Source organism: Takifugu rubripes, chromosome 19 (assembly GCF_901000725.2).
Source record: "Takifugu rubripes chromosome 19, fTakRub1.2, whole genome shotgun sequence".
In the NCBI taxonomy this organism is placed as follows: domain Eukaryota; kingdom Metazoa; phylum Chordata; class Actinopteri; order Tetraodontiformes; family Tetraodontidae; genus Takifugu; species Takifugu rubripes.
The window spans coordinates 2,342,215-2,355,381 of NC_042303.1; the positions used below are offsets into that span (position 1 = coordinate 2,342,215).

Genomic DNA, 13,167 nt, shown 5'->3' on the forward strand with positions numbered 1-13,167 from the left:
GAGTGGTAAAGGAGGCGCAGTTGTGTGTGTTGAAGAACTGGTTGCTGGCAGGTATGATTCGATCCAGGAGAGTGCATAGGTGTGGAGTTGGGAGAGGAGGATGCTGGGATTGATGAGATCAAAGGCAGATGTGAGGCCATGGAGGATGCAGATGTTGGGATGTCTGGACTTAGATGACAGGAGGACGTCACTGGTGACCTTGAGGAGGGCGATATCAGCGAGTTGCTTTGTTTGATAGCTGGAATTGGAGAGGATCAAATGATGATGGGTAGGTTTTGTTTTGCTGAGACAGCAGCTCATTCCAGTATTAATGACAGGAAGTGGAGATCTGGTGGAAGTGATGTTAGTTGTCGGGATTACGCAACTTGGTGGCTTCACTACTCCCCGTCCGTCCTCGGCCGCCATCGGGCTGTTAGCGGTTGATTCCGTCTGTCTCACCTGTGTTAATAAAGGTCATCACCAAGGTCATCACTGAATCGCCACAGATTCGGCTTCCAGTGGTGTTGGTTATAGTGTAAATGGTCAGGGAACTGGTCCATTTTAGGACAGGAGGCTCACTCGTTCATGTCGCTAGAGACGTTGTGTGTGCAGGACCTGAAAACTGCTATTTTTTAGTCACAATGTAAATAATTATGGATGTAAACACATGAACTGTTGAACACTGCAGCTCCAGAGCTCTGCTCAGAATATAACGGCGGCTGTCACCAGAATGCAGACTGTAACCAGACGGGATGGACCGTCAACTGCACCTGTCAATTTGGTTTCCAAGGAGATGGCTTTTTCTGTGAGCCTATCAACCGGTAACGAGTCCTTTCTGTTACTGAGATTTTATAAACAGCTTGAAAACGTTGCTAAAAATATTAACGTTAATTCACTTTTCCCTTTCAGGTGCATCCAAGAACAAAATGGGGGCTGCAGTGACTTTGCCTCCTGCAAGTTTGTTGGTCCTGTTAGTGAAAACTCCTTTTTTTTGAACGCTTGCTTTCCTTCTCCCCGAGTTAAACGCGTTTGCACAATGGTCAAAGAAATGTAAAACCATTAAAATTAACATAAAATACAGCATTGACAGTGCATTATAAACAATCTAATTTCCATTATTCCTCTTCAACAGATCTCTCGGTACAAACTGTAACTGGCCATTGCTATATTCACATTTACATCATGTTTTAGACTCCCATAAATCTTTAGCTCAGCTTTAATAGACAGGTTGCCACCACAGTCTTAGTCAATATAATTAAAATGAATTGTTCTCCAGCACTTCTGTGAAGAATCTTGGGCTCATAACTGACATATAAAAGAAATGAACAGGACTAGTTTGACCTCCGAATCAGGAAGAAGTCTCAGTTCAAGCTGATTCTTAAAATAATGGTGCATTGGTTTGTTACTCCATAGCCAGACTACAGGTACTACTGGTAATATGTACTTTCACATTCGCTCTCCTAAGACCACAAAATTAGACAGACATTCTCTACTAAGCACAATGAGAGTAAATAGCAGTTCTCACATTTTTCCAGCTTTGTAGTCTCTTCATTGGTTTCCTTTAAACTCAAGAAAATTAAATGTTCGTGTGCCTCAGATTTCAGATGGTGATTAACTGATTTTCATGCAACTAGTGATGTGATATTTATATCAATTTATGATACATTTGAGGCAGAAAATTACTCGAGGTTAAACAGCTAGAATTTGTAAATGGTCAACGTGAATAAGCCTACACTGTTGTTGAAGGTTGGGTGGTTTATTTCAGCTGATTTCATCCTTTATGGGTCTCACTTTAAGATGATCGCTCAATCTGCTTTCACCAGAACAAACGGGACTGTGAGTGCTTACCGGGGTATGTGGGTAATGGAGTCCAGTGCCTTGAAAAAGTGGTCCCCCCTGTTGACCGTTGCCTACAAGATAATGGGGACTGCGACCCCGTGGCCACCTGCAAAGACCTCCATTACCACGGTAACACATCGCCTCTAATTTTTGTGAAAGTAAGGAATAAATTTTGAGTTGTGGCGATTAGAAAGAAAGAATTGGGAAAGGAAGTAAGACACAAGAAACAAAAAAGTGTGCTTCCTGTTTATTATTTTTTGTTTACTGTACATTTATCATTTAATTCATGGGTAAGCTAGACTCTGAGGTAATAGATAAGTTTGCCAGCTGTCTTTTTGACAGTGAAGGGACAAGCCCAGTCAGGTTTTACTAGCCCAAAAACATGTAATGAAATGTAATTTCCTCATCAAAGCAAATAGCAAAACCTGCTAAAGTAGAGAACTGGTCCTTTTGTGACATGTGATTTCTCACAATCCATTTATAACCTCTGGAAATTAAAGGCACAGGCCACAGATCGCCTCAGATAATGATAACGTTCTGGGTTCAGCCAAAACAGCTGGAGTGTTCCATCTGCGCTCTCCAAGTGGCAAGTACAAGATGAACTTCAGCGAGGCCGACACGGCCTGCACCAATGAGGGCGCCACGCTTGCCTCCTTCAAACAGCTCGGAGATGCCCAGCAGGTATTTCACTAAGGTTGGATCTCTACGTGACAATAGATAAAGGAGAAAAGACCTAGCCCAGTGTTTTAAATGGTGCTACGAGACAACATTCTTTTATTTTAACTGCTAAGTTCCCTGATGTCCTTCATATATAAATATTTAAGCATTAACTGAGACAGAGTGTAATTTAATCATATACACAAGAAATCTAAATTTGTCCAAACACAGTTGGAGGAGCTGTAAAATCAGCTTTATTCAATTGACATGACGCTTTTCCCCTTTTGTCTCTGGCACTGTCAGCTGGGAATGCATCTGTGTGTGGCTGGCTGGATGGACGGGGGGAAGGTCGGGTACCCAATTTGTTTCCCCTCATTAAACTGTGGAGAGAACCATGTGGGCCTGGTCATGTACAGAGACCCTGTACCTCAGAGCAGCAAGTATGATGCCTACTGCTACAGGCTTGACGGTACCAGAACACGTTTGTATAGAGGCGTAGCTACATGCACTGGGCTGATGGCCCTAATCAAAAGAGATCTCCTATCTGAATGCCCCCCCCCCCCCCCCCACTGTCTTTCTAGATGTATCGTGTGTGTGTCCTGCTGGTTTTGTTGGAGATGGATACTTCTGTAATGGCGTCCTGATGAACGTTCTTGCAACCAATAGCAACTTTTCCATCTTTTACCAGGCGAGTGTCACACACGGCCCCCGATCAAGTGTGTGTGTTTAGTCATTCCCATTATCATCGATGCATTCGTTCATTAGCAATTAGCTTACCTGCTACGTACTGTATGCCACCATGTGGCGTGTGTGTGGAAAATATTCATCGGGATAGCTCGGCTGCACAGTGACTCGTTGTGCATTGCTGGTCTTTTTTTTTTGTGTTTTGTAAATGCCTTTATTCAACTAAATGTCTTTATTCAACACTCTCTTCCTTGAAAAAGCTTCTGCTCTCCTCACAGCTTATCTTTCTCCTCATATCTCTACTCACCTCCTCCTAGCAGGACACCCAAAATTTCATATTATTTGCAGACTTGTAACTCATTTACAAATAGCTGTGCAACAATAATAGACCCAAACCCTGTGCCAGAGCCTGTAGGAATGCATGACTTGTTTGATCGATCAGTTAATGAATGAATTATTTGAACAAACGTTGCCTTTTTGTCCTCCCTCTGTAGTCGCTGCTGGACTATAGTGGCTCCTCCTCAGAAGGCAAAGAGCTCATTGATTTTCTGTCTCACAGGACTTCTGAAGTCACAATCTTTGTGCCTCCTAATACAGGCTTTGCTCCAAATCAGGTATTAAGCAGCTAATATGGTCTTTTTATTAACATTGTACAAGTGATCTGGTGTATTTCAATTATCTAAGGAGTTTATGAAGTGCTTTGAAATGACTAAAGTAATTGCTACAGTAAATAAAGTTTTACATCATTTTTTTTCTTTATTACATTAAAGCTGAACGTCTTTTTACACTTGACAATATGTCATTTGAAAATCAGTAGTTGCCAATTTCTAAATATCACTGAGAGGTCCCTCAACCCAGTTGAGGCCAAGATGAGACAGGTTCAAAGGTCAAAGTGTCTTGATGCTTATTATCTTTTTATTCTGTGGAGTTTATTATATGTGAAGGTGCGTGTGTGTGTGTGTGTGTGATTTAGACACTCTCTGGGAGAGATCTTGAGTATCACATTTCAGCCAGTCAGAACAGGCGGACGTTCAAAGATTTACAGAACCATCACGTCATCCCAACAAGGCTGGGCTACAATCTGACCATCAGCCTTGGCCACAATGAGGTCACACACCTTTTCATACACAAACACAGGCCAAAAGGTCTGAAGATGTTATTCATTGTGGCCCTTTCTGCCTTTGACTGTTGAACATAGACTCACAAGATGGTAAATGAGCGGCTGGTGTTGGACTGGGACATCCCTGCCTCCAATGGAATCATACACATCATTGAAGCACCACTGATGGCGCCTCCTGTAAGAGTGAGTGAAGTCAATTTAATGTATATGAAGCCGAGTCTAGGGGTAATTAATTCTGCAGTTAGGATTCCAGAAAAGGAATCTCCTGCCTGTTCCCTTTTTCTGATCAGAGACAGTTGTTCAAGTGCCAACTGTTGCTAGGCAACTCTGGTGTGACCAGAGAAATATCAGAAATATCACACATTCTCATCAACACAGCCTCATCGTGCACTTTGAGGAGCCAGAGAATAAACAGCATCATCATTGACGTTCTCATTTTTTTCATGCACAGATCACAATTACAACTCCCACTTTTTTCAGATTTTCTATGCCAAATTCTATCAGCTCCAGCCCATTATTTATTTACTAAAAGATAGAGAGAGGGAGAGAGAGAGAGAGCGACTTGGTGTGATTTGGTCATTATGTCTTGATTCTCGAGTGTCCTATTTGTTGTCTCCAGATCTCCCTCCATGCATCCCAACACCAGAGATACTCGAGTGGGACCCTGTCAGCAATCTCGATTTTCCTGCTTCTAATGTGCATCCTGGCTGGAGTTGGATTCTCCATCTTCAGACGCAAGACGGACGCTTTCCGATTCCACTATTTCAAAGTGAGAGAAAGAGAGAGAGAGACTAAACTTCTCCCTCAGATCGACTGTTCCCACATTTCAACCAGCTAATGTTACATAAACTTTGTACTGTGTGTGTGTGCGCGTGCGTGTGTGTGTGCTTACGTGTGTGGGACATATTCGGCCCATTGCCACTCCGACATTTTGCTTTGGTTGAGTCGGTAAAAGAATTCTGCCGCAGTGACTCATTTTATTTGGATACTCATGGGAGTTTACTCCCAGTCGTTCCAGCCTCTTCAGGGATTCTGTTAGAGGACCGGTGGAAAGTCCTCCAATAATCTCCCCCTGGAGGGGAGGGGAGGAGAGGAGAGAGCGTCGTAGCGATGGAGCGGAGAAGAAGAAGGTTGTAGCGGAAGTGTGTGTCTGTCGTGCTGACAAGAGTTTATTCCTGCGTTCCCAACAGAACAAGGATGCGGACAGTTCCACAGGTGTCCAGCCAAAACCGACGCTCTTGTCCTACCCGAACCCTATGTACGGCGACTCCAGAGACCTGAGCGAGCTGTTTGGGGTAAGGGGATCAGTCCGGGTCGGATGTCTCGTCCTCAGACAGCAGATATTTAAATGTTGATCTTTCATGATGTAAAACTTGTTATATATATAAATGACAGTTTATTATGGGTGGCAGGAATACACAAGCTACCTTAAAAGTACTGTAAGATGCTAGTATTTTCTCTCCTCCTATCAGGACCAGGAGGAGGTGCAGCCAGCACAAGCTGAAGAAGCTCCAAAGATTCTGGACCTGGACGGTTAAACAAGTCAAACTGGAGAAGCATGATTGTTAACTTGGTTCACCCAAATAAAACAATAAAAAAAGATCTGTGAACTAAACCATGGAAATGGCTCCTGTGTTTTTAAGCTGCTCCACAAGGGGAGGAGAGGAGAGGAGAGGAGAGGAGAGGAGAGGAGAGGAGAGGAGAGGAGAGGAGAGGAGAGGAGAGGGGAGGGGAGGAGAGGAGAGGAGAGGGGGGGAGGGGAGGGGAGGAGAGGAGAGGAGAGGGGGGGGAGGGGAGGAGGGGAGGAGAGGAGAGGAGAGGGGGGGGGGAGGAGAGGAGAGGGGGGGAGGAGAGGAGGAGGGAGGAGAGGGGGGAGGGAGGAGAGGAGAGGGGGAGAGGGGGGGAGGGGAGTAGGGGAGAGGGGAGGAGAGGAGAGGGGGGAGGGGAGTAGGGGAGGGGAGGAGAGGAGAGGAGAGAAGGGGAGAGGAGAGGGGAGGAGGGGAGGGGAGGAGAGAAGGGGATAGGAGGGGAGAGGAGAGGGGAGGGGAGGGAGGAGAGGAGAGGGGAGGGGAGGAGGGGAGGGGAGGAGAGAAGGGGATAGGAGGGGAGAGGAGAGGGGAGAGAAGAGGAAAGGAGAGGAGAGGGGAGGGGGGAGAGGAAAGGAAAGGAGTGGAGAGGGGTGAGGAAAGGAGAGAGGAGGGGAGGAGAGGAGAGAAGAGAGGGGAGGGGAGGGGAGAGGAGAGGAGAGGAGAGGAGAGGAGAGGAGAGGAGAGGAGAGGAGAGGAGAGGAGAGGAGAGGAGGGGAGAGGAGGGGAGGGGAGGACAGAGAATAGTATCTTGTCCACCTCAGATCACTCACCATATTGTACCAATGAAGAGATTACTACATTCCCACCAAAGCAAACAAACTCCTTTAAATATGGCTTCTGCTGTGGAGTGAATGGACTTTGACTTGCTTTTTAATAAGGATACGTACGTATGTCTAAGTGTCAACAGAAGCATACATTTTTTTAAAAAAAAACAATGTAATGAATGTTTCTTTAACATAATTGGGTGGAAATATCCGCATTAAAATGAAGTAATATGGATAAGTTATTTTCCGTAAATTTGACTCGCAGGCAGCAATAAAATGCGACTGGAATCACACTTTTACTCCAAAAGTTTATCACATCCCTTTGCTTTTGATATCAACTTACATTTTTAATCAGTTCTAAGAAATATATGCTACAAAGTTGTGCCTCAGGGCGATTTCCGACATATTGGGTTGTAAAATATAAATTTTGCGACGCAAAGTTAGCCTGACAGACTTACCGTTAGGTAAAAATGATCCACACCTTCTAAAAATCCCGGAAAAGAAAGCGGAAGACCGAGTTTAACGAGCTAGAAAGTGTAGAAATACCTGGTGTTGACGCTGTAAACAAGATATGTGTGTGCGATGGAAACCATTTATAAATGTAGTGTAAATGTAAAAGAAATCGATCGCTTCAAAAGTGTCGGTCAATGTAAGCGGCGTCGAGAGTAGCTGTAACTATAGTTCCCCGAGGCATCAGAAAGTGATGCCCAAAGTTTTCCAGACAAGTTTCTGATCGCTACCAACGAGGTTTTAGCAATAGTTGTAGACGTGGACGAACCCGAGGCATCCGTGTGCGGTTGATGTTGCGGCTTTGGCGGTGTCAGCCTGTTTTGGGGTCTCTGTTTGGTCAGTGTATCTGGATATGCGACCATTTCTCCCTCTGAGCTCCGCCAACTGCAGCCTCCGGTGACCATGGCCAAAATAGCCTGGTATCAAGAAAAGGTTAGAAATATGCTTCACTTCCACTTATTCATCTTAAACCTTGGATGTCTGGGACATAAGAGAAGATACGCCATGCTTTGGAGACTAGTCATGATGAGTAAAGTAATAAAAACGTAGATATGCACTTAATCTGCTCAAGCTGGCGGCCAAAGGGCTTTGACCCAAATGACTGGTTTTACTTATAAAGTCTGCAGAATCTGTCTGAGATCAGACTTTAAGGCCTTGTGAGCTGTTGTAGCCACCCTTATAGCTGAGGGCCTGTGTTATAAGAATCAAGTCTTTGCCTGTGCACGTTTTATTGGCACCCTGTTACCATCCGCTCCATAAAGACACACGTAAATACTGGTTCAGAGAGGAAGATAAATGCAAATTTATGGTTGATTTGCTCTTATCAGTTTTGCATCTTGTCAATAGGGAGCAGCTGCACAGCAGCTTACCTTAAATGTGACAAATTCCCTAAAAGGATGCGTATTGAAGTCCACTTCTGTTTTTTTTTTTAACAGATCGGAGCCTATGATCAACAGGTGTGGGAGAAGTCTTTGGAGCAGGCAGATCTAAACGTAGGGAATCGTCACGTTTCCGTACATGTAAGGCACCAGACGGTGATTTTGTGGTCCTTAATGATGCCGTTTATTTCAGGGTTTGAACAACAAACCAAAAAAGGTGTGTTACATCAAGCCGGACCTGATCGATGTTGATTTGGTGAAAGGTGAGGTTCACCTGTTGGAATGCAGGATGTTCATTTAGACTGTTCTGGGATCCATATCGTAACAATTTTCCCCCTCCTCCATTCAGGATCGACATTCAGCAAAGCCAAACCAGAGAGTCCCTGGACGGCTCTGGCCCGGAAGGGCCTCGTCAGAGTGTTGCTCTTTCCATTCTTCTTCCAGTGGTGGATCCAGGTGACCTCCAGATCCATCTTCTTCGGTATCCTGATTCTGTACTTCATGCAAAGTAAGCTCGCATTTGTCACGTTTTATTCTGGTCAATGCTTTAGTTCCAACGGTTGGAAGTACCTTCTGAAATAAAAATAAACCCCAACTAAAACAAGAAACACAAACTTGCTTGATACTCGTCATAGCTGCGCTAGTCAATAGGACTTATTTGATGTCTTTTCTGTGCTCTTGCCTAATGATTTGCCCCCCTGCAGTGGCAGCAGTGCTGCTCTACTCGGAGGTCCCTGGGGCAAGTGCAAGTGATGTGTTGGGGCCCATGTGTCTCATGCTGCTGCTGGGTACGGTGCACTGCCAGATCGTGTCAACAGAATCCAGCCGGGGGTCCTCTGGCAGTCCATCTTCCAGCTCCAGCGCCAGCCCTGCACGCAGGAAGAGGTGCTTTTCTAATTGTTCAACATTTCCCACCCACGTTTTACCCGTTTCGTGTTGTCCCGCGTGCGGGCGTGACAATAATGACCAATAATTTACTCTTCCGGTCGCAGGCCGAGGAAAAGCAGAGGGCTGAAAAAAACAGAAGAAAATAGCAGCCGAAACAGGAACCCGGAGCAGAAGGGCTCCCGGCAATTACACAGTAATAAAGTGAGGGTATAGTCCTTTATGTCAATAACAGAATAATAAGCATGTGTTGTTTTGTTGTTAATGTCTTATTTCTTTTACTGTAACAACACGGCCACCGATAGATCTGGGAGCTTCAAATCTTTTTATTAGCGCATTAGCATTAGCGCATGAGTACTTACTTACTAAAGTATTATAGCCCAAGTCAGTCATTTAGAATCATTTTTGTTATATTTGGTATATAAGGAGCCATCTTAAATGGAGACAGACAGTGCTGTTAAATAGGGTACGGCTCCTGAAACTTCGCTGTTGCAGAAAACATTTGTGTGTTAACTACACGTCTTAGAACACCTCCGATGAGGTCTCCAGCGAGGAAGAGGAGGCGGTAATTCCACAGGGGCCTCATCGAGAGAGACAACCCGCTGCGACTTGTCCTTCACCTGGGCCAGGGTGTCCTGTTCGAAAGAGAAAGCTAAAGCCTGACCCACAGACGTTAAAGCCTCAGGTTATTGGCAGATAATGTTTTGTGTTTGCAGGTGTTAAAGTACAAATTTCTATAGTGTCTGTGTGTGTGTGTGTGTTTAAAAAAAAAAAAACACTTAATGAAAATAGGAAGAGGGTGGGGCCTCCATCAAAGCGAAACCTGGAGAACAGGACCGCCTCAGGCCTGGCATCGGCTCACGGCCCACTTCAGACACTGACGACGCCGTGTGGGAGGAGCTTCTTCAGGGGCCCGACTCTGCCTCCACCGGCAGCAGCGGCAGTGACAACAGCAGGGGGTGCAGCGATGGACTAGCGCTCCCATCGATGAACACCCTGAGCAGCGACGATGACGACAGGCCGCAGGAAACCAGTCGAGTAAGATGGCAAAATTGATTCTTGAACTCTCCATCGTCCCCACTGCTTGTTTTTCTTCTTCTTCTACTCTTCCTACTATACTCCCACGTCCGGCTGTTGCAGCCTCTCCAAGCAGAAAGACCCATGAAGGTCCACAACTCCCCACCAAAGAAAGTACATCACAAAACAAGTGGTTTCTGAGTTTCCTGGAAACCCATTACACGAAACTGTAGACAGGTTAACCAGCAGGGGGCGCCAGAGGACCACACTGGCTGCTACTTTAAGCACTTTTATGTATATATGAAACTGAGTGATCAGCAGCGTTTGTGTCCAGTGTATCCCGATATATTCAATCAAAAATGTCTTCCCTGTGGATTTCCCAGAACCAGCTGTCTTGGCTGCAGGCGTGCCACCCGTCCAGGGACCGGGTCAGTGCTATAATCTGGGAGCAGGGCGAGTGTAAGAAAGCAGACATGTCAGTGCTGGAGATCAGTGGCATCATTCTCACACGGGTAACCAGCGTCCTCTTTGCAATGTTGGTTCTTTCCACACAACAGTCCACACGGATCGATTCATCCCGTCTCTCTCTTGCTCTGTCTGGTACCTGGACTCAGGTTAAACTGGTGGAGCAGGGCGTGGGTTATCTCATGCTCAGTGGGCTGATAACCACCATCCTGGCTCTGCTTCCTCTCGGTTTCCGCATGGCTCAGCAGCTGGATGTGTCCAGCCTGGGCTCCATGTCCCTGACAGAGCTGGGGCTGGTGGCAGCGGGGTCATCTGACGCCAAGACCTACGTGTTCTTTTTCATCACCACAGTGCAGAGGATCTGCCTCACGGGGCTCCTTTTCTTCATGATGTGTGTGGCCGAGAGGACGTACAAACAGGTCTTTTTTTCCTTATTATAAGCGTTTTTCCAGAGAACGTGTGCATACATCCGATTCCCCAATGTTCTGGAATACAGCAGCATATAGATAGATGGTATAAATCAGAATTTAGAGATTGCACAACCATGTCGGTACCCTCTGTGTCTGTGTTTGTCCTCCCTGATAGAGACTATTATTTGCCAAGTACTTCAGCCACATCACTTCAGCTCGCAAGGCCAAAAAGTCCGAGATCCCTCACTTCCGGCTGAAAAAAGTGCAGAACATAAAGATGTGGCTGTCTCTACGCTCCTTCCTGAGAGTTGGTATTCAGATGCTCTTGACAATCGTCCCTGTTCGGCCCGGCCCGCAGCAGCGGGGACCCTTTAATTTGTTTGTTCTTGGCAGAGACGAGGGCCACAGCGGTCGGTCGACGTCATCGTGTCCACCGTGTTCCTGCTGGCGCTTTCTGTCTCCGTCATCATTTGTGCTCAGGTCAGTCGCGTCCTCGTCCAGAAAACTTAATAACCCAGTTTAAATGCGTCCTTTTATCCAGTAAAATATCAGCAAGTTCCTGATCACAGCAACCGAATCTTAAATACTTAGCTTTAGCGAATAATAATAAACCTGGATAAAGTTGCTTTATTCTCTTCTTAGCTGCTGCACAGCCACAAAACCTTCCTGGACTCCCTGATGAACTGGGAGCTGATGGTTTGGGCCTCCTCGCTCCTCTTCTTTCTGTTGCGACTGTCAACGCTGGGCTCCGAGACCGACTGCAAGTACAGCAACTCGTCGGTGCTGCTGACGGAGCAGGTAGCTCCCGCGGCGCTCGCTGCCGCCCTCGGGGCTTCGAGTGCAGGCTGCAGCTAAAACTCTTTGTGGTTGCAGATAAATGTGTACCGCAAAATGGAGAAGAAGCCCCATAAGAAAGATGAGCTCAGTGTCGTCAACAATGTGCTGAAATTAGCGACAAAATTGATGAAGGTAAACGGCATCGCTTCCTCTTTAGCTGGATCATTTTAATAAAAGGTCTAATAAAAGGAGAACTTTATAGTTCCTCTGATCTCCACCAGGAGCTGGATACTCCGTTCAGGCTGCTGGGCCTGACCGTCAACCCTCTGATCTATAACTTCACCAGAGTGGTCATCCTGTCCGCTGTCTCCGCTGTGGTCAGCGATCTCTTGGGCTTCAACATCAGAGTGAGTTTCTTTTTTCTGATTCTTACGTATTTCTGAGCTTCTGCGTGGGGGCTTTTTCTTCTCCGTGGAATGAACCGTGACTTGTTTGAGTTTCAGCTGTTGAAAATCAAGCCCTGATGTGAAGAGTCGCACACTGGAGAAGATCTTTGCAGCGGGTTCCATCTCCTCTGCAAAGCCTGTGCTAATCTACTGACCCCTGATTGTCTCTGCCTTCCACTGCACGTGTCATCAGTCATTCCCGAGCCTGAGATGTCTTTGAGAATCCCTCTTCTCATTACTGGAGCCTCAGTTGCTGCTGCATCGCTGCCTATATCAGCCACACCACTAACGCAGCGCCTGACCTCTGACCCCTGACCCCTGAATGTCTCTCTCTAATAAACTAGGTGAGGGTCGGGGTTGTTTCGGGCCGCTGTTGCATCCACAATGTTTGCCAAGATGTGTAAATGCAAGATTATAAATGACATAATAATTACATTCAAAGTCTTAATCATATGAGATCGGAATACTCACACCAGCTGTGTTAGATTGTAATTCAGACTTTTTAAACCTTTTGCACTATTTAAGGAGGAAATATTGTAACTGTAAATGGGCTTTATTTATTGGCTTTTTTTAGTAATGGTACCTCGCAGCTTTCAGACCACTGTTTGCCTTTGGATTGAGGATTGTTGAATCAGAACTATGCAAATGGAATATTGCTAACAAGTGTTGGATACAGGTGAATAAATGTTTTCCATCCACGATCGCCTCTCGTAGCTCTCTACTTCTTGACCACCTGTAGGTGCTGTACAGTTTCAACAGATGAAACTTGACTGATGTCATTTCACCCCACTGGTTCTAAATTAGCTTCGTTACTTTGCAGATTACATAATCTGCATAAATATCATGCGTGTTTATAATTTTTTGCTCATTTTTTTAATAATCTATTGATCAAAAGCTGTTTTATGATTATTAAAGATAATGCTCGTGAAGGATGCTTTAATGTTGCGTCAAATACCTGTTAAACCCTTGCCATTACTTTTTATAGTTTGTGTTTTTTATTTATTTTCTTATGTGTAGGATTGATGTCGGATTCATATGAAATTGTGGTAAATGTGTTTGCAGAGGTCAAACTCTGCAGGGACCCTTTTTGGTTCTTGAATGTGACACTTTGCCCTGCGCCCTGGCGCATCTATTAGCAGCTTTACGG

The 13,167-nt window shown here is 45.5% G+C and overlaps 2 protein-coding genes across 3 annotated transcripts in view; both read left to right on the forward strand.

Moving 5' to 3' along the window:
* The window catches only part of stab1 (stabilin 1), a 39,664-nt gene extending 33,765 nt beyond the window's left edge, over positions 1-5,899 (forward strand). Inside the window, exons 59-70 of the mRNA XM_029826739.1 lie at positions 668-800; positions 889-949; positions 1,803-1,947; positions 2,366-2,499; positions 2,779-2,944; positions 3,057-3,163; positions 3,654-3,773; positions 4,133-4,267; positions 4,358-4,462; positions 4,899-5,048; positions 5,470-5,574; positions 5,752-5,899. Coding sequence (XP_029682599.1) covers positions 668-800; positions 889-949; positions 1,803-1,947; positions 2,366-2,499; positions 2,779-2,944; positions 3,057-3,163; positions 3,654-3,773; positions 4,133-4,267; positions 4,358-4,462; positions 4,899-5,048; positions 5,470-5,574; positions 5,752-5,817 — 1,427 coding nt within the window. The 3' untranslated portion in view covers positions 5,818-5,899. The remainder of the gene's footprint in view (positions 1-667; positions 801-888; positions 950-1,802; positions 1,948-2,365; positions 2,500-2,778; positions 2,945-3,056; positions 3,164-3,653; positions 3,774-4,132; positions 4,268-4,357; positions 4,463-4,898; positions 5,049-5,469; positions 5,575-5,751) is intronic.
* A 1,210-nt stretch (positions 5,900-7,109) lies between these two features.
* LOC101062267 (putative homeodomain transcription factor 2) lies at positions 7,110-12,722 on the forward strand. 2 transcript variants are annotated; one of them, XM_029827090.1, is made up of 16 exons: positions 7,111-7,574; positions 8,078-8,134; positions 8,214-8,283; positions 8,370-8,528; positions 8,725-8,905; positions 9,013-9,109; positions 9,432-9,590; positions 9,698-9,943; positions 10,306-10,434; positions 10,537-10,806; positions 10,973-11,104; positions 11,191-11,277; positions 11,440-11,595; positions 11,671-11,766; positions 11,856-11,981; positions 12,078-12,722. In XM_029827090.1, the coding sequence occupies exons 1-16, from the start codon at positions 7,545-7,547 to the stop codon at positions 12,096-12,098; spliced, it is 2,016 nt and encodes a 671-aa protein (XP_029682950.1). In that variant the 5' UTR covers positions 7,111-7,544; the 3' UTR covers positions 12,099-12,722. The 2 variants fall into 2 exon arrangements, with proteins under 2 accessions (XP_029682951.1, XP_029682950.1); XM_029827091.1 differs by lacking the exons at positions 11,856-11,981; positions 12,078-12,722 and having other exon boundaries at positions 7,110-7,574; positions 10,973-11,108; positions 11,671-11,748.
* Positions 12,723-13,167: the final 445 nt, after the last annotated feature.